The sequence below is a fragment of the Anomaloglossus baeobatrachus genome, chromosome 1, assembly GCF_048569485.1.
Source record: "Anomaloglossus baeobatrachus isolate aAnoBae1 chromosome 1, aAnoBae1.hap1, whole genome shotgun sequence".
NCBI classification, from domain to species: domain Eukaryota; kingdom Metazoa; phylum Chordata; class Amphibia; order Anura; family Aromobatidae; genus Anomaloglossus; species Anomaloglossus baeobatrachus.
Window position 1 is genome coordinate 540864211 of NC_134353.1, and position 21625 is coordinate 540885835.

General features: G+C 44.2%; 1 protein-coding gene across 1 annotated transcript in view; it reads left to right on the plus strand.

Annotated features, from left to right (window-relative positions):
* Nucleotides 1-20600, plus strand: part of FKTN (fukutin) — a 72900-nt gene extending 52300 nt beyond the window's left edge. The window contains exons 9-10 of the mRNA XM_075316648.1: nt 14031-14158; nt 20212-20600. Of these exons, the coding sequence (XP_075172763.1) occupies nt 14031-14158; nt 20212-20425 (342 nt within the window). The 3' untranslated portion in view covers nt 20426-20600. The remainder of the gene's footprint in view (nt 1-14030; nt 14159-20211) is intronic.
* The last annotated feature ends 1025 nt before the right edge of the window (nt 20601-21625 follow it).

Sequence of the window (21625 nt, forward strand, 5' to 3'; positions counted from 1 at the left end):
GACCCCGACGACGGATTGAAAGATTTATTGAAGCGTGTAAAGCAGGCATAAAACAACACTTGCAAAAAGTTTTTACATCACCATATGTTGCATCACCATATTTTAAGCTATTATTTTTTTAATTTTTCTGTCGACAGTCATTTGAGGGCTTGTTTTTTATGCGATGAGTTGGTACCATTTTTGTTCACATAACATGCTTTGATCACTTTTTATTCTAGTTTTTGGGAGGCACAATGAACAAAATTCAGCAATTTAAGATTTTGTTTAATGTCATTCACTGGTAAAAGTGATAACACAGCTTTATTCCTCGGGTGAGTAAGATTACAGTGATGCCACATTTATGTTGTATTTTTATGTTTTGCTGCCTTCTCACAATAAAAACAGTTTTATAGAAAAAATGGTTTTGCATCACTATATTCTGACAGCTACAGCTTTTTTATTTTTCAGCCGATGGAACTGTGTTGTGACTTGTTTTTTGCAGAATGAGATGACCTTTTCAGGCATGCTATATTTATTTATATATCACTTTTTGATCAAGTTTTATTCCACCTTTCTTCTGGCAGTTTGATGAAACAGCCTAATTTTTGCCACTTTTTTTTTGTACGGTGTTGATTGAAGGGGTTAAATAGTGCGACAGATTGATAGATAGGGACGCAGACACGGCGATACTAACTATCTGTACTTTTTTTGTTTCTTTATATATATATAATAATGTGTGTATTGGTATATTATTATTTCATGTATTTTATTTATTTGTGATTCGTTTTAAAAAATATATTTCTACAATTTTTTTATTTTCTTTTTTCACTTTTATTTAGTCCCTCTAGTGAACATTAACTTTTTTATTAGTGTTTCATCACTGGTTTAATGCATTGCCATGCACAAGCACCTGTCAGTTTGACACTGACAAAACGCATGGTAGACCATGCCCCTGGCATGGTTTAACAGACCACCGTAAAAAGGTAACTCGTAGGTCGGCACTTCTCCTCGGGTTGCCATGAGAACAATTAGGACCCTGTGATCACATCGCAGAGGTCTTGATTGGGTGGGAGAGTTCTATGCTAGAGAGTGGTACTATACAGTGTTCTATGCTACAGATTGGTAATGTATCCGTAAAATTCGGACAGCATACGGATGGTCCACATGATGTTCATTTTTTTTTTCTTGCACTCATTGACTTGCACTGCTGAGTCTCGGTCGTTTTGCACAGCCATACGCAACATGCTGTGATTCTTTTTCTTCAAGCAGAAATACAGCTAAGGAGAAATTTGCAGATCAGTACTGCACTATTGAATAACATGGGTATGAGTACAATGCATGGCTTTCTCGCACTACACGTGTCCGTTTTATACACAAGTGTGAGCGTACCTATACAAGGAATAGCATGAGAAAATGGACCCCACAATTTGTCACCCAGTTACTTCTGAGCGTGCCGATACCCAACATGTGGTAAGAAATCTCTGTTTGGACACATGGTAGGGCTCGGAAGGGAAGGAGCGTCATTTGAATTTTGGAACACAATCTTGGCTGAAATAAATTGCCAGCACCATGTCACATTTGCAGGGCCACTAAGGTACCTAAACATCAGAACCCCCCCCACAAGTAACCCCATTTTGGAAACTAGACCAATTAAGATCTAAGGGTTTGTTCAGCATTTTTAACCAATAGGTGCTTCATTTTAAAATGAACTTTTTAAAATGTCGATGTGAAAACGTAAATTACTTTTTCACTGACGCCTCATTGGGGGACACAGGACCATGGACCATGGGTGTTATGCTGCTTATCCATAGGAGGACACTAAGTAGATGCAAAGATGTTAGCTCCTCCCCTGCAGAATACACCCCCTGGCCCAGCCAGGCTACTTCAGTTTTAGCTTAGTGTCTGTAGGAGGCACATCTCTGCAGACTACTGCAGCAAGAATTTTTTTGTTTTTAGAGGGCGACGGTTCCTTCGGGGACCGATTTCCCAAAACCATCAACAGGCGGGAACGCGGAGTGTCGCCTCCCCGTACCCCCTCCTACGACGCTGGATCCTGGGCTGTTACTCACTGGACGACAGGTCTCATGGCACTGATTTTCCAGAGCCCAGAGCAGATGAAAACTTCCTCAGTCCCTCTTGCAGGCTCTGAGTTGATACATGCTCCGCACCAGCATGACCAGGCAGCAAGCATCAGACTGCCATCTCCACAGTAGCTGAGCTGAGATCCTTCTGATTTTTCCAGAGCCCCAGAGCAGATGAAAAACTTCCTCAGTCCCTCTGGCAGGATCTGAGTTGATACACGCTCTGTGACCGGGCACAGCAGACAGGAATTAGAGCAAAGGTCACACTGACTGGATGCACATGGGCTAATTGCAGACTCCTGCAAAGCATTCCACCTGTGGCGGGGGGAGGGGACAGCTCCCAGGACTCAGTGCAGCCGCAGCTGCGGTACACTTATAGAGTTTTTTTCTGTCCACCATTGTTGTGCAGGGCTGGAGGGGGGAAAGGGGAGCCCCTTCCCATAAATTTTTTTTTTTTTTTTATTATATTTTCTCATGCCTTCTTGTCAGAGCTAAGCCCCGTCCCCTCCGACACTCGATAAGCCACGCCCCCTCATGAAAGCGCGCATAACCCTCCTCACACAGGATCTGCAGAGCATTGCTCTCTCTTGTTGTGAGCAGAGCCTGTGGGTGTCTCTCAGAGCTGGCTTCCTCCTTCCCACAGGAACTGTGATACAGGAGGAGGATGGGGAAGGGCCATCAGGTTCTGGGTGAGTTATATCCTCACTTGCACATTAGCTGTGCAGAGCATTGCTTCCTCATTACAATCAGAGTTTGTGGCTCATCAGCCAGAGGCTGCAGTCACAGGTATTATGCCCTGCACAACTACAGCAACAACTATATATAAGACTTTTAATTCATCCTGCCACGCTGAGCTACTAGGGGATGATAGCACCTCTTCCTTCTGTGAGTCCGGTGCCCCTGTAACTCCGCCCCTCCCCCCCCACCTCCCCGCCACCACCGCAGCAACCGCTGCCAGCCCAGAGCCTATGGCTCCCAGTCCCCCGGAATGGGCAAGGTTCCCAGAACCTGGTGCTGGCTATGCAACATCGTCCTCACACCCCTCGGGGCCCCTGGACAGAACCTAGCCTGATGACACCTCTATAGAGGGTCCTTCTGATAAGAATCAGCCCTCTGCTTCACCGGTTGCAGATCAGAAAGAGGGCATGACCCCCATGGTTCTCCCTCTGGGGTACACAGATGGGGTTCTCCCATGTGTTCCGCGGTCTCTGAGGAGCCGGAGGAAGGGGAATGATGTTTGTACTGGGATGATTCCTTGGTTTCAATCTCCCCGAGCGATCAAGCTGCGATGGACTCCCTTATTGCAGCAATCAACCAAAACTCTGCATGTGGAAGATCTCCCATCCACTACTGACCCTGCGGTCTCCTTTTAAAAGGGTGAAGAAACCTAAAAAAAAAAAAAAAAAAAAAGTTTTTGACGGGCTTCGGTATCTGCAAACTCATGGAGTCCCGGTACCCCTTTGGCTTAGCTGTCTCTAAGGGCTGGGCCGATCCGGCCTCAGTGGACCCTCACCTGGCTTCCGCCTGCCTGAAGGACCCTCCTGTCTTTTACTTGATGGATCCTGGTTCAAGGACCCGACAGACAGACAAGTGGAGCAGCTCGATCGCTCCGCCTTGAGGCTGCGGGTCCCTCTCCCCTTCCGTGTCGGTCGCACAGGCACCAGGACTACCCGTTTCCCTCAGACCCTCACAGATGTAACAGTTCACATTGACGCGGCGGCAGAGTACCTCATGCAGGCCTACCTCGACGCTGCTACCTGCGCAGTTATTGCCGCCTCAAATACCATAGCCATCTGTAAGGCCGTCTGGTTCCGATAATGGAGAGCGGACTCTGTCTCTAAGAAGCCTCTCACAGTACTCCTTTCCAGATCGATGGTTTGCTGATCGTCTGGACAGGCTATTTTTTTGTCTGACGCCACGGGAGGGAAAGAATACCTCCCTCCCCAAACTCTAGCCCAGGATGTTTTTTACTAGACACGCAGGGCCCGACCTTCTCAGCCCTCCCCGAGTCCACCTCATCCTGGCAGTCTAGATAAAGACCGAGGAGTCTCGTCCTCCTCCATCTGGGCTGCCGTCTCAGACCCCAAATGGGTGTGATACCTTTTGTCTTCTTGTTACCACATTGAATTCCGAACCCGATCCCCTGACCAGTTTTTTTCTCTCAAACCCCCCCCCCCCCAAAGGCTCCAAAACACCGCGAGGCCTTCTCCTCAGCGATCCACTCCCTCCAAACGGCGGGGGTGATGGTACGTGTTCCGGACGGTGAGAGGTTCAAGGCCTTCTATTCCAACCTCTCGTGGTCCCCAAAAAAGGACGGGTCAGTTCGACCCATCCTGTACCTCTAACACCTGAGCAAACATGTTCACGTAAGGAGATTCAGAATGGAATTCCTAGGGTCCATTATTACCTTTATGGTCGAAGGAGAATTCCTTGCCTCCCTAGCTATCAGGGACGCGTACCTGCACATACCCATCGCTCCAGCTCGCCAAAAGTTCCTCCACTTTGCTGTTCGGGACTTCTTTTTTTCATTTGTGGCCCTACACTCGGCTCTGTCACAGCACCAAGGGTCTTAAGAAAGGTCATGGCGGCCGCCATGAGTGCCCTTCACGCCAAGAGAGTGGCTGTTCTGCCTTGCTTGGATGACCTCCTCATCAAGGGCTCAACCAGTGTGCAGATCTCTGTGGGCACCCTATCCTGCTTAGGGTGGCTTCTGACTCCAATCGAATCATCCCCGGTCCCGTCAAAATACGTCACCTCCCTGGGCATGTCCCTGGACACCCTTCGGGGCTTGATATTTCTCCCTCAAGACAAGGTGACCGCTCTACAACAAGCGGTACACTGCCTTCTACATACTCCTCTCGCTCCATACGATTCAGTATGAGAGTGCTAGGTAGGATATTGGCAGCTATAGAGTCAGTGCTGCTCGCGTAGCCACACCACCGCCCACTGCAGCTTGCGCTTCTAGCTGCCTGGGAGAAGAGTCCCTTTTCCTTGGACGAACTTTTCACCTGACAACTTCAGTCAGGTATGCGCTTTGCTGGTGGCTTCAGCCCTCTTCCATATCGAGAGGGAATTTTTCTCCCCCAATTGGACTGGCTACTCCTGACTACGGACGCCAGCCTCTTAGTCTGGGGAGCAGCGCACTGGCTCCACACTGCTTGGGGACGTTGGATGCCCCAGGAGTCTTCCCTTCCCAGAAATCATCCTGAAAATCAGCGCGATCTTTCTCGCGCTCAGGTCATTCCCCCCTTCTGCTAGCAGATTCGGGTCCAATTTGGACAATGCAACAGCTGTGGCCTAGATCAATCTGCAGGGAAGTACCAGCAGCAAGACAGCTTATCTCGAGGTCCTCAGGATCCTCACCTGGGCCGAATTGACGGGGGTCTGTGTTTTTCAGCGTTACACATACCGGGAGTAGAGAACTGGACGGCGGACCTTCTAAGTCGCAAAGGCCTGGCCGCCGGAGAGTGGTTTTTCCATCCAGAAGTGTTCCCACACATCTACACTCGCTGGGGTACACCAGACGTGGATCTAATGGCCTCAAGGTTGAACGCAAAGGTACCCGCGTTCTTAGCCAGGACACGTGATCCACAGTCCATCGGCGCGGATGCTCTAGTCTGCTGAAGTCGCTTCCGTCTACCTTACATGTTTTTCGCCTCTGCCCCTGCTGCCGCGAGTAATCAGGAAGATCAAGGCAGAAGGAGTCCCGGTGATACTAATAGCACCGGACTAGCCCAGGTGCGCCTGGTATGCCGAATTAGTACAATTGCTCATGGCGCCTCGTAAGCATCCCAGACCTGCTGACCCAAGGGCCCATTTCCCATCAGAACTCCAGAGCCCTGAAGCTGATGGCCTGGCCATTGAGACCTGGACTTTAACAAGAGCGAGATTCTCTCCCGTGGTCATCTCCACCATGTACAGTGCCCGAAAGCCGGCCTTCATCCCGTATTTACCACCGTACGTGGAAAACTTTCCTTTCCCAGTGCAGGGAATCTAATGTCCAACCTATGCCTCTGGCGATGCCCAGAATTCTTGATTTTTTTTTTTTTTGCAGTCAGGTTGCAAAAGGGGTAGGCCCTCAGCTCCCTTAAGGGGCAGGTTTCATCTCTCTCAATATTCTATCAATACCGCTTAGCTTGCAATCCGCAAGTCTAAACTTTCCTCAAGGGTGTTTCCCATCTAGTTCCCCCGTACAAACGGTCGCTGGACCCATGGGACCTCAATCTCGTTTTGGACAGTATCCAGAGGTCCCCCTTTGAACCTCTTAAGGAATTTTCTCTTGCTCTTCTCTCCTGGAAGGTAACATTCTTAGTGGCGATTACGTCCATCAGACACGTTTCGGAACTGGCAGCACTCTCTTGCCGCGAACCCCTTCTGATCTTTCATCAGGACAAGGTGGTTCTATGTCCCCTTCCGGATTTTCTTCCGAAGGTTACTTCCCCGTTTCATATAAACGAGGACAGTGTTCTGCCTTCCTTTTGTCCACCCAGTCCATAGGGTGGAAAGGTTCCTATATTCGCTAGACCTTGTGAGGCCTCTCAGATATTACGCACCCAGGACATCCCCTTTAGGAACATGGACTCCTTGTTCATCATTCCTGAAAGGCCTAAGAAAGGAGAGGCAGCTTCATAGGCAACGCTGGCTCGCTGGATTCGCTCTGCGATCCAGGAGGTCTACCACTTGAAACTCAAGCCCATTCCTAGTGGGCTGCGGACTCATTCCACGCGAGCAGTTGGCGCCTCTTGGGCATCAGGCTTCAGTGGAACAGGGGTGTAAGGCTGTGACCTGGTCTTGCCTACGTACTGTTTCAAAGCATTACCGAGTCCATATCCAGGCTGAGGCTGAGGCGAACCTAGGTAGAAAAATTCTGCAAACAATAGTGGAGCACCTATCTCAGCAGGCGCTCCTGGCTATCTGAGACTGGTTCCTAGTCCTAGGGTTGCGTTGTTTGTTTACCCACCCAGGGACTGGGCTAAGAGAAAACTATTTTACGGTGAGTACACAAAAATCCGTTTTTTTTTTTCCCCCCAAAATATTCTTTTTGCCCAAAATTTGTAATTTTTGCAATGGATAATAATAGGAGAAAATGGACTCCATAATTTGTTAGGCAATTTTTCCCGTACATGATGATACCCCATATGTGGTCAAAAACTGTTGTTTGGGCACATGGTAGGGCTCAGAAAGAGAAGAGCAATATTTTGGAGCATACATTTTTCTGGAATAAATTGGGAATGCCATGTCGCATTAGCAGAGCCCCTGACATGCCAAAACAGTAGAACTCCCCCCCCCCCTTCCCACACACACACGCACACACGCACACACACACACACACACACACACACACACACACACACACACACACACACACACACACACACACACAACACACACAACACATACACGACTCTGTATTGGAAACTAGACTCCCCATTTTCTCTAGTGGGTGGTTCCCCATACAGTGCCTACAAGTAGTAATCAAACCTGCTAAATCTGCAGGGGGTTGAAAAGATGCAACTAAGTTAGAGCCTGCAAACTTCAAACAAGAGCAGGATTTATTAACAGATGCATAAATCTTACAAACCAACAAGTTATGTTGCTCAGTTAAATTTTAATAAATTTTCAACATAAAAGTGTGGGTCAATTATTATTCAACCCCTAGGTCAGGGGTCTCAAACACGCGGCCCGCGGGCCGCATGCGGCCCTTCAGGTGGCTTCTTGCGGCCCGCAGGCCCGTGGACCTGGTAAAGATGGCGACCGGTGCAGGGGCCGCAGCTGCCAGTTATTTATTTCAGCCTACAGTTTTGTCTTTGCCGCGCACAGTGAAGTGCTCGCTGCAGAACGCAATAACAGCCGCCTGCCAATCAGAGGCAAGCACCTGCTGCATATGACCTCAGATGATTGCCTGTGATTGGCCAGTGGCTGTTGTGCAGTGAGAACTGCTCTGCACGCGCCGGCCGAAAGTTCAGCGATGACAGCAGCTGTGATCATTACCGGGTCCACGTGCCTGCGTGCCGCTGACAGCAGGTGAGAAGAATGTTTTTGTGTGTGTGGGGTTCTGTGTTGCTGGCTGAGGCTGCACTGTGTGTGTGGCATGCCGTGTGTGTGTGTGTGGTTCTGTTGCTGGCTGAGGCTGCACTGTGCGTGTGTGTGTGGTAGCTGAGGCTTCACCGAGTCCACGTGCCTGCATGACGCTGACAGCAGGTGAGAAGAATGTTTTCGTGTGTGTGTGTGTGTGTGTGTGTGTTTCTGTTGCTGGCTGAGGCTGCACAGAGTGTGTGTGTGTGTGTGTGTGTGTTTCTGTTGCTGGCTGAGGCTGTGTGTGTTAGTTAGCTGAGGCTGCACAGGGTGGGGGTGTGTGTTAGTTAGCTGAGGCTGCACAGGGTGGGGGTGTGTGTTAGTTAGCTGAGGCTGCACAGGGTGGGGGTGTGTGTTAGTTAGCTGAGGCTGCACAGGGTGGGGGTGTGTGTGTGTGTGTGTGTGTGTGTTAGCTGAGGCTGCACAGGGTGGGGGTGTGTGTGTGTGTGGGAGGTGAGGCTGCACAGGGTGTCTGTGTGTGTGTGTGTTAGCTGAGGCTGCACAGGGTGGGGGTGGGTGTGTGTGTGTGTGTTAGCTGAAGCTGCACAGGGTGGGGGTGGGTGTGTCTGTGTGTTAGCTGAGGCTGCACAGGGTGGGGGGGGTGTGTGTGTGTTAGCTGAGGCTGCACAGGGTGGGGTGTGTGTGTGTGTGTTAGCTGAGGCTGCACAGGGTGGGGGGGTGTGTGTGTGTTAGCTGAGGCTGCACAGGGTGGGGTGTGTGTGTGTGTTAGCTGAGGCTGCACAGGGTGTGTGTGTGTGTGAGGTGAGTCTGCACAGGGTGGGGTGTGTGTGTGTGTGTGTGTGAGGTGAGTCTGCACAGGGGTGGGGTGTGTGTGTGTGTGTGTGTGTGTGTGAGGTGAGTCTGCACAGGGTGGGGTGTGTGTGTGAGGTGAGTCTGCACAGGGTGGGGTGTGTGTGTGTGTGTGTGTGTGTGAGCTGAGGCTGCACAGGGTGGGGGGGGGGGGTGTGTGAGCTGAGGCTGCACAGGGTGGGGTGTGTGTGTGTGTGTTAGCTGAGGCTGGGGCACATTGCTACAAGGGGACAAGGATGCACACATTTTTACAGAATGGGAAACAAGATTGGGCACATTACCACAAGATGTTGGCCAAAATTACTATGCGGTGGTTATTGTAAAACTGTATTACTTACAAAAAGGGGAAAAAATGTAAAAAAAAAAAATTTTTGTATGTATGTATATATATATATATATATATATATATATATATATATATATATATATATATATATATATATATATATATATACACTACACATTTGTTATAATGGACAAATGAAAAATGTTCAAAAACAGTGATTCAAGGGTGTATAGAAAGAAAAAATGGTACCACTACCAATGTCACTTTGTCCTGAAAGGAATGCGGCCCCTCAAATTATTTTTTTCTTGTGTGCGGCCCATACACCCAGCCGAGTTTGAGACCCCTGCCCTAGGTTTAATATTTTGTGGAATAACCCTTGTTTGCAATTACAGCTAATAATCGTCTTTAATAAGACCTGATCAGGCCGGCACAGGTCTCTGGAGTTATCTTGGCCCACTCCTCCATGCAGATCTTCTCCAAGTTATCTAGGTTCTTTGGGTGTCTCATGTGAACTTTAATCTTGAGCTCCTTCCACAAGTTTTCAATTGGGTTAAGGTCAGGAGACTGACTAGGCCACTGCAACACCTTGATTTTTTCCCTCTTGAACCAAGCCTTGGTTTTCTTGGCTGTGTGCTTTGGATCGTTGTCTTGTTGTAAGATGAAATGACGACCCATCTTAAGATCCTTGATGGAGGAGCGGAGGTTCTTGGCCAAAATCTCCAGGTAGGCCGTGCTATCCATCTTCCCATGGATGCGGACCAGATGGCCAGGCCCCTTGGCTGAGAAACAGCCCCACAGCATGATGCTGCCACCACCATGCTTGACTGTAGGGATGGTATTCTTGGGGTCGTATGCAGTGCCATCCAGTCTCCAAACGTCACGTGTGTGGTTGGCACCAAAGATCTCGATCTTGGTCTCATCAGACCAGAGAACCTTGAACCAGTCTGTCTCAGAGTCCTCCAAGTTATCATGAGCAAACTGTAGACGAGCCTTGACATGACGCTTTGAAAGTAAAGGTACCTTACGGGCTCGTCTGGAACGGAGACCATTGCGGTGGAGTACGTTACTTATGGTATTGACTGAAACCAATGTCCCCACTGCCATGAGATCTTCCCGGAGCTCCTTCCTTGTTGTCCTTGGGTTAGCTTTGACTCTTCAGACAAGCCTGGCCTCGGCACGGGTGGAAACTTTCAAAGGCTGTCCAGGCCGTGGAGGGCTAACAGTAGTTCCATAAGCCTTCCACTTCTGGATGATGCTCCCAACAGTGGAGACAACTCCTTGGAAAGGGTTTTGTACCCCTTGCCAGACTTGTGACCCTCCACGATCTTGTCTCTGATGGCCTTGGAATGCTCCTTTTGTCTTTCCCATGTTGACCAAGTATGAGTGCTGTTCACAAGTTTGGGGAGGGTCTTAATTAGTCAGAAAAGGCTGGAAAAAGAGATAATTAATCCAAACATGTGAAGCTCATTGTTCTTTGTGCCTGAAATACTTCTTAATACTTTAGGGGAACCAAACAGAATTCTGGTGGCTTGAGGGGTTGAATAATAAATGACCCTCTGAATAAACTTTTCACAATTTAAAAAAAAAAATAAAAAAAGAAATGACATTCTTTTTTGCTGCAGTGCATTTCACACTTCCAGGCTGATCTACAGTCCAAATGTCACAATGCCAAGTTAATTCCGAATGTGTAAACCTGCTAAATCTGCAGGGGGTTGAATACTACTTGTAGGCACTGTATGTGTCAAAACTGAATGTTTGGGCACATGGAAAACTCGGAAAGAAAAGAGTGCTAGTTTATTTTTGTAACACAAATTTGTATGTTGTGTTGCATTTACAGAGCCCTTGAGGTGCCAAAAAACAGAAAACCCCTAGAAAGGACTCCACTATACAGATTGCACCTCTCAATGAATTCCTCTACTTATGCAGCGACTAATTTGTAACATTCATGTTATTTTTTTTTTTCTGGAGAATTGCAAACTTGCCAGGCTAGTGCCCATACAATGTGCCCAGCTTGTGCTTCTGGAGACGTGCACCCGGTAAATTAAGTGTGCTCTCCCCACAACAATAATGCCACACACATCGTTGCTTACTGCGTTTTAGGCACAGTGAGGCTCAGAAGGAGGGGCATTTGGATTTGGGAGCACAGATTTCACTGGATTTTATTGGGGGGGGTGAGAGGGGAGTCATCATCCCTTTTCCAAAGTCTTTGTTTTACCAGTAACGTGGGATCCCCCTATATTTCCAGTGACTGATGACGAACCTGAGTGGGAGCTGGTTTTGTGTGGAATAAGTTAGAAGTGTTATTGGTAAGATTTTGGGGTATAGAACATTTTTAATCGCTTTTAGTATCCCATTCTTGTGTTTTACGCCTAGAACTTATGTCGAGGTTTCCGTGTAAATCCCCCCCAAAGATTAGATATAGACAGAATCACTGACAGAACACCTCACTCTAATGAGGCAGATGGAGAAACTTTGGACTCCATTTGGCATTTGCGTCGCTGGTGTCCATCTTTTTAGGCATGAACAGAAGTGTGGTCGTTCACACTTGTGCACTGAAGACAACCTAAAATGATGGGACACCACCGGAAAGCTTCCAGACAAAGTCTAAAGTGGCTCCATGGTTTTTTATTATTTGCAGGGAGACCCCAACGCAAGTGCTCAGCGGAGAGTGCAGGATAAATGTCAGCTGAGCCCTAATTTTGTTTTTTTGTGAGGTAGAATGAACAAATAAACCCAGTACGGTGTAAGTGATAAAGCAACTTTATTCTTCGGGTCTGTGTGATTACAGTGATACCATATTTATATAGTTTTTTTATGTTTTGCTGCTAACACGCAGTAAAAAAATGTTTAGATAGTTGGATTTTTTGTCACCATATTCTGAGAGCTGTAACTTTTATTTCTTGAGCGAACAGTGCTGCATGAGGGCTTATTTTTTGTTTGACAAGTTGAATATTTTTGGGGTACCATTTCAGTATACATAACATTTTTTTGATCGTTTTTTATTCAGATTTTTCATAGGCAGAATGAATAAAAACTAGCAATTCAGTAACAGTTTTTTTTGCGCTGTTCACAGTGTGGTAAGTGATAAAATCGATTTATTCTTTGGGTCAGTACAGTTACAGTGATAAAAGATTTTTATTGCTTTGCTACTTTTAGGGTATGTGCGCACGTTGCTTTTTACCTGCTTTTTTGCTGCTTTTTCTTCTGCGCTGTTTAATGCCAAAATGGATGTGTTCTTCTATTCAAGCAAAGTCTATGGGAATTTGGGTTTCTTGTTCACACTATGTTGTTCAAAATGCTGCCTTTTTGTGGCAGAACTTTGGTCAAAAACTCAGCTTTGCAGTGCAAAACCCAAATGGCAAAAACAATTGACATGTTGCTTCTTTGAAAAGCTGAGTTTTTGACCAAAGTTCTGCCACAAAAAGGCAGCATTTTGAACAACATAGTGTGAACAAGAAACCCAAATTCCCATAGACTTTGCTTGAATAGAAGAACACATCCATTTTGGCATTAAACAGCGCAGAAGAAAAAGCAGCAAAAAAGCAGGTAAAAAGCAGGTAAAAAGCAACGTGCGCACATACCCTTACACACAAACAATACTTTACAAAAATTAATGTTTTATTTTTTTGTCAAATGAGGCATATTAGGGCTTGTTTTTTGCGAGACGATTTTCTGTTTTCACTTATACTATTTTTTATTTTTTTTAATATTAATTTTTGATCACTTTTTTTATTGATTTTTTTTGTCTATCAGTATGATTTTATATATTTTTTTTTATGTTGTTGGCCCAATGGAATAAATAATATGACTGTTTTATAGTTTGGGCTGTTCCTTATGTGAACAATTTTTGTTTTAACACAGAGGCTTTATTCTTAGTGGCAAAACGGGTTTTCCTGATTTGTGTGCGTTGTTTTTTTTTTTTTTTTCATTTTTGTGTTTTTTGTTTTGTTTTGTTTTGGTTTTTAATTTCAGTTTTACTTTTTCACTTATTCCCACTGTGGAACTTGAATATTTTTTTTCACTTTGATTGTTGGTCTCATGCACTGCGCAGTACTTGTGTCCCGTAGTGCCTGAGATACCGTACCTGTCAGTGATTAATTCACACAGTCTTTTAAACCTGGCTTATAGCAGGTTTTAACAGGCCACCGTACCCTGGGATCATCAGATGACTTAAGGGTACCATGGCAACGATCATAGGGGGGGGGCGCATCCTGTTAAAGGAGGATCTTTTAACCAATTAAATACCGCTGTCGCAATTGGTTCCAAAACCATTCGTGGTCCATGCACGCGTGTATTGGGGGGACGCTATAAACTTAAGACCCTTTAATGGACGCTGTTTTTATGTGTATTATTGGTTGTTAAGGGGTTAATATAAATGCAGTTTAAAGGAATAAATCAAATATTGGATGGGTTGCCTTTAGGTCTGATATAATATGAGTATAACATGGATTTTATTCAGATATTAAAATAATGTCACACATTGAAATAGATGGTGCTGGAAATATTCTTAAACTTTTAGTTATGATCAAGAATATCAGTCAGTAATCAAATGAAGGCTATTTGGCAACCGGCATGAAATACATAATGTTTGTCTCCTAATTATATTATGCAAGGACAGGATTAGGCAATGGTTGCATCAGAGCAACCCACTTGGCTTTTCAGACAAAATATTAATGTTTGGAGGCTCAAAGCAAAATTATATTAGAAAAAGCCAAAAATTTACAATGAATTAAATAGTATTTTTACATGATTTAATGCCAGGTAAGACCTAATAATGTCTAATGTGCTTTCATTTTTAGGTAGACGATAGCTTGGAACTCTCTTTTCTTGGGAGAGATGATGTGAAACTTGACATTTTTTTCTTCTATGAAGAACATGACTATATGTGGAATGGTGGCACCCAGGCTAAAAGTGGCAAGAAATTTAAGTATGGACTTTTCTTTATTTATGGCAGTGGCATTACAATTGTCCTATATTTTCTATGTTGAAGCAGAGGCTTTATATATTTAATTTTTACCTATAATTGTTTTCCTGTTGAGATTTTAAGTATTCTTTACTGTCCTTGTGGTCAAAACACTGAAAAGCAAGGTTACGTGCATTGCCAGAACCAAAAAGGTCTATGGACTGTGCTGGTATGGAAGCCAGATTTGGAGGTCATGCATGAAAGTACAGTGTTTACCCAAAAATAAGACCTACCCCGAAAATAAGCCCTAGCAGGAATTTTCAGCATTTTCGTCGTAAGGCTTAAATATAAGCTCTACCCCGAAAATAAGTCCTAGTTGCAGTTAAATAATGAAGTGTTCATGCAGCTAAAAAATTAAAGAATACTGCAGGACACTTCATTATAGAAAGCAGACAAACCCAAAAGAGAGAAGAAAGAAATTAGAAGACCTCATGATCATACTCACCAGACGCCTAACGGGAGGACCTGCAGTGGAACGCATTAAGGACCTGCAGTGGATCACACACATCAGATCACACACCCACGCACATCAGATCGCACACACTCCCACATCAGATCGCACAAACTCCCACACATACACACATAAAATAGCACACACAATCACAGATCAGATCGCACACACACTCACCACATCCGGCAATACAGATTGCTTCTGGCAGGCAGAGAATCCTGGGACGCAGAACAGTGTAGTGCGAAAACTTGCAGTGGAACGCATGGAGGATCTGGCGGTGAAACATATCGATGTGTGAATCAAGCATTATTGTTTAACTGCTAGAACATTCATTCAGTTATTCATATCCATATGATGCCAGTACATAATGAATATGAATACCAGTGCATCTCAATAAATTAGAATATCATCAAAAAGTTTTAATTTATTTCACTAATTCAATGCAAAAAAGAAAACGCATATATAGAGTCATTACAAACCGAGTGATCTATTTCAAGTGTTTATTTCTGTTAATGTTGATGATTATGGCTTACAGTCAATGAAAACCCAAAAGTCATTATCCCAGAAAATTAAAATAATTACCACAAAACACCTGCAAAGGCTTCCGAAGAGCTTAAAGTGGCCCGTTAGTCTGGTTCAGTAGGCAACACAATCATGGGGAAGACTGATGACTTGACAAATATGCAGAAGGCAGTCATTGACACACTCTACAAGGAGGGTAAGCCACAAATGATCATTGCTGAAGAAGCTGGCTCTTCACAGAGTGCTGTATCCAAGCATATTAATTGAAAGTTGAGTGGAAGGAAAAAGTGTGGTAGAAAAAGGTGCACAAGCCATCAAAATAACCATAGCCTTGATAGGATTGTTAAGAAAAGGATATTCAAAAATTTGGGCAAGATTCACAATTGGACGGCTGCTGGAGGTAGTGCTTCAAGAACCACCACACACAGATGTATCCAGGACATGGGCAACAAGTGTTGCATTCCTTGTGTCAAGCCACTCATGACCAATAGACAACACCAGCGTCTTACCTGGGCCAAGGAGTAAAAGAACTGCACTGTTGCTCTGTGGTCCAAGGTGCTGTTTTTAGATGAAAGTAAATGTTGCATTTCATTTGGAACTCAAGGCCCCAGAGTCAGGAGGAAGAGTGGAGAGGCCACAATCCAAGCTGCTTGAGGTCTAGTGTGAAGTTTCCACAATCAGTGATGGTTTGGGGAACCATGTCATCTACTGGTGTGTAGGTCCACTGTGTTTCATCAAGACCAAAGTCAGCACAGCCACCTACCAGGAAATTTTAGAGCACCTCATGCTTCCCTCTGCCAACAAGCTTTTTGGCAAAGGAAATTTCATTTTCCAGCAGGACATGGCACCTGTCTACACTGCCAAAAGTACCAATGCCTGGTTTAATAACCATAGTATAACTGTGCTTGATGCATCACTGTACTTTGGTGTCTGTGCAGATCTTATGCATAAGTGGAGAAAATTTGACTCTCCTACTTGTGACTGTGGAGCAGACCGTCAAACTATCCAGCACATTGTTGAGGCGTGCCCCCTTAGAGCCTACCATGGTGACAAATTATTTCTATATTGTAAATGATAATGCTATTGCATACATAGAAAACCTGGATACCCGACTTTGATTTTTATCCTTTGTGATACTTTCAATCGTTGTTTATTGTCCAGTATTTATCTTTATATGATGGTAAGGTATACGTTCATATGATTAAAAAAGCAAACAAACTGTGCTTGATTGGCCAGCAAACTCTTCTGACCTAACCCCATTTATGGAGTATTGTCAAGAGGAAGATGAGAGACATCAGACCCAACAATGAAGACAAGCTGAAGGCTGCTATTAAAGCAACCTGGGCTTCCATAACACCTCAAAAGCACCACAGGCTGATCGCCTCCATTCCACGCCGTATTGATGCAGTCATTCATGCAAAAGGAGCCCCGACCAACTATTGAGTGCATTTACTCTACAGACTTTTCAGTAGGCCAACATTTCTGAGTTTAAAATATTTTTTTCAGTTGGTCTTATATAATATTCTAATTTTCTAAGATAACGACTTTTGGGTTTTCATTGGCTGTAAGATAGATCACTCTGTGTGTAATGACTCTATATAATATATGTTTAACTTTTTGTATTAAATTACTGAAATAAGTTAACTTTTTATGATATTCTAATTTATTGAGATGCACTTGTACATTTAAAAAAAATTACTTAATGTCTAATAAAATTAATCAATTTTTATGTTGGTGCATATGAAATCTGTTTTATATATTTGTTATTCGTGGTTAAGGAATTAAACACAACACACATAAAAATGATTTATGTTAATAGTAACTTACTCACTAAGCCAGTAAGCCTATGACACACTTACCATATTTTTTGTTTTATAAGACGCATCGGATTATAAGATTCACTTCAAATTTGGGGGCAAAAAAGGTAAAAAAAGTGGGGTCTGTTTTATAATCCGGTGGTGTCTTACCAGGGAGAGGAGGCAGCAGTGGAGCGGGGGTAGCAGTAGAGCAGGGGTCACAGGAGGCAGGGAGGTACTGGAGTACTGCGATGCTGCGAGTGGTACAGAGGGGGGCCAGATAATCACTGCAGGCGCTGCTCTGTACCAGGGCTGGTGACGCGGCTCTGCTTTGTACGGGGCTGGTGATACGGGTCTGCTCTGTGCAGGACTTGAGGCACCACTGATTCTGAAGATGTCGGTGGTGAGGGCTTCAAATAATGGCGGCTGGATCCGGCGCTTGCGCAGATGAGAACTTAAGCTGAAAGTGTGACTCTAGGCGCCATTATTTGAAGCCCTGACCGCCGACATCTTCAGAATGAGCGCCCGCCACACAGAGCAGTCCAGTCCAGAGCCCCGCCACACAGCAGAGCCGAGCCGAGCAGAGCCGCGCTGCCCGATGCACAGAGCAGCTCTGACAGAACACCGCATAGCATTGCCCTGCCTCCTTTGACCCCTCTTCACCACCCTCCGGTAAGCTACATTTGGATTTTAAGACACACCCCTCATTTTTCTCCCAACTTTTTGGGAGGGAAAAGTGCATCTTATAATTCGAAAAAAATACGGTATATACATATATACATGTGTTGGCACCCTTGAAATTGTTTTAGGAAAGGAAGTATTTATTTCACAAAATTATTGCAATTACACGTTTTGTTATGCACATGTTTATTTCCTTTGTGTGTATTTAAACATCACAAGAAAAAAACAGAGGGAAAAAAAAGTCAAGTTGGACATAATTTCACACACAACATGGGCCAAAGAAAATTGTTGGCACTCTCAACTTAATATTTGGTTGTACACCATTTTGAATAAATAACTGCAATCAATTGCTTTCTATAACCATCATTTGGCTTCTTACACCTCTCAACTGGAATTTTGGACCACTACTCCAGGTCTCTCATATTTGAAAGCTCCTTCTCCCTAGAGCAATTTTAAGATCTCTCCACAGGTGTTCAATGGGATTTTCCTCTGGACTCATTGCTGGCCACTTTAGAACTCTAGCGCTGCTTTTCTATAATTTTCTCAGTGCTTCTTGAAATTATGTTTGGGGTCAATGTGCTGCTGGAAGACCCATGACCTAGGATGCAAACTCAGCTTTCTGACACTGGACACTACAATGTAACACAAAATCCTTTGGTTATCTTCAGATTAGTGATTGGTTAGTGACCCATAGATACCCAGGATTGGTGGGTTCAGTCGGGTTTAAAAAAAAAACAAAAACCCTGTTCCGGCCTGGAATTGATCCCGTATATCTGCCCGGACACCGGTCCCCATATATGTCAATGGGGACCAGAATCCAGTGCTTTAAAATGGTGGTAGAAAGGATAGGATATTAGAGCAAGCGCATTATACTAACCAGTCTCCCGCGCGGCTGTAATGCTACTTCTGGGGCCGCCTATTAGCTCTCATGCATATGCATTGCTTCCCCCACCCACTGGCAGTCCCAGCATCTTGGTTGCAGTCAGACCATGCCCCATCCTGTGTGACAGCGTTTGACTGCTTTCAATCACAGATGCTGTGTGCGTGTTTGTATTGGTGCAAAAATAAATAAATGAATTGGCTCTCCCCATATTATGATACCCAGCACAGATAAAGCACACAGCTAGAGTCTGCAGCCCTCAACCATGCGCTTATCTTGGCTGTGTATCAAAATAAGGGGATCATATGCGGCTTTTTTTTTTTTTTTTTTTTTTTAAAAAAGTCAGCATCCCCCCCCTCACCCCAATTTTGATACCCAGCCATGATAGAGCTGCCAGCTGGGGGCTTGTGTTCTCAAGTTGGGGAGGACCCATGGTTATTGGGCCCATGCCAGCCTAAAAATAGCAGCCTGCAGACGCCCAGGATTGTCGCATCTATTAGATCCGACAATCCTGGAAATGTACCTGGTTCATCCCGATTGACACCACATCAGGGCAATCAGAGTAAATAGGGGTCAATAACAGCTCACAGTTGCCACTAAGCCCTAGATTAGTAATGGGAGGTGTCTATAAGACCCCCATTACTAATCTGTAAGTGAAAAGAAATAAAACACAAAACACAGAAAAAAATCCTTTATTTGAAATAAAATACAAAAAACACACTCTTTCTCTCCTTTATTAACCCCAAACATACCCAGTTCTGATCTAATCCACACGAGGTCCCACGACGATTCCAGCTCTGCTACATTATTGAAGGTACAGCGTGTGGGCAAAGAACATGACCGCATACTGTGGGCTTCAGGCAGAGAATGACTGAGCTGCAGCAATGAACGGTGACGTTACTCAGTTGCGGTCATAGCTGGAGGTTCCCATGATCCACCACCTGTGACTGCAGGTAAACTGACCTCAGGTGACCTCTTTAAACTCATTGACCTCACCTTTCAGCACCAAATGTGCACCTCCTGGCAAAAAAAGAAAAAAAAGTCTTATAAAATTTTGATACTTTTTTTTTTTTTTTGGCTTGGAGATGTATTAGTTTGTGCAATTAAGCATATGGCAATACTAAACATGTTTTTTTTTTTATTTGCTAATTACATTTGGAGAAAAGGAATGATTTAAACTTTAGGCACCTCACTATCACATTGTGTGGTTGGAAGATATCTATCGTAGGGGATAGACTCCATTTTAAAGCCTTTTAAACATGACAGTGGCATGTAAGAGGTCCAGCTGTTATGATCAGACTGAACTACATGTACCTAATGCGCTAAAGTCCACAGTGACCCTCAATTTTGAAATGATATAAGGCCTGATCTGATTAGATCAATTTGATGCTTTGCAACCAAATCTGGATTCCTCCCCATCAACACTATATCAAGACTGTGTGCTCCTTTTGTGGTCTTTTTTTCCTCTCCTTTTTACTTTATCTAAAAGATTTTAACAAGGATCTGCTATATAAAAGCAAGACTACCTGTACAAAATAATGCTGGTAACATTCCAGAGTCATTAGTCATTCTTTTTTTACATTTAGGAATTGATTTAGGTCAATGTTTAAATATAAATGTTTATGACAGAATATAAATGGCTGTTATATTTTATTCTAATATATATATTGTTTGCTTTATTTTTTAGATACCTGTTTCCGAAATTTACACTTTGTTGGACAGAATTTTTAGAACTTAAGGTCCAAGTACCATGTGAAACTGTAGCTTATATAGAAGCTAATTACGGCAAGAACTGGGAAGTTCCTGTTAAAGTTTGGGACTGGAAACACTCCCCCTCCAACGTTCTGCCAAATGGATTGTGGCCTGTTGATGAGTGGGATGAAGTCATTCAATTATTTTAATCAAAATGTGAAAATAAAGAGTTTGGATTTGCACTCATGCCATTTAGGCCTACTCTCGTAGAGTATGGTCTACGCTATGCACTGGTAACTGACTTGTTAAAGGAGTTGCCTACTTCTTGCAGATCCCTTTTTTAAATACTGTATTCCTTTGTAAAATAAAAATATCAGATACTCACCTCCTGCACTGATGCCATTTCAGAAATGTCAGCACAGGATATCTCTGGGCTTGCATGACATTGTTATGCCATGTAGTGCTGTATCTAATCACGGGCCACTAATGAGCTGCAATTTTCAAATTTCCTTCGAACATCCGAGTTTCATCCAAGGTTATGTTTCCAGGTCTATATGAAAAAAAAAGTCCCATCATCTGGAATGCTACCCACTCCCTCTTCACAACTTTTTTTAAGCATTGTTTTAGTTCTTAACTTTTTATAAAAGTGACAAGTTTGTTGTATATCCACGGGGACTGCTTCTAATTTCATATGTTTTGTAAAGTATTCTACTAGATTTGCTACTTTTTGCAGTAGTGGACCTCCAAAGCATCAAGGACAACACCCGCCTGCCTTTACCGAACATATATGCTAAAAGAAGCAAAGCCTATGAAAATGTGGGTAGTGCCATTTTCCATTTCTACTTTGTCTATAACAATGTCATGCGAACACAATTTGCCCAAAGGGCAACTAGTTACCCTGTCTCTAGATGTATAAAAAATAACTTTTATTATAATCAAAATCAAGGGACAAGGTTAAAACTAGCATGCAGGGCGACTAAATCCACTAACTAAATCAGGTGAGGGCCGCGGACCAGACACTATCACCAGCTGGACAACTGTCCTATAATAAATTAAGGTCGGTACAGCCCTACACTGCCTACCTAAAAGCTTTCAGCTAATAGACTCCCCGACATGTTTCACCATGACTGGCTTCATCAGGGGGCTGAGGCTAAAAAAAGCAAAACCTATGAAAATGTGGGTAGTACCACTTTCCATTTCTATTTTGTGTATAACAATGTCACGTGAACCCCCTGCACCAACATAGCTAAAATGGTGCTAGTTTGAGAGGTGATGGTATTTATTTTACTGATCTAGCGCCATTAATTTCCACAGCAGTTTACAGATTATCATCACTGTCCCCATTGGGGCTCACAATCTAAATTCCCTATTTGAAGTGGGAGGAAACCAAAGTACCCAGGGGGAACCCA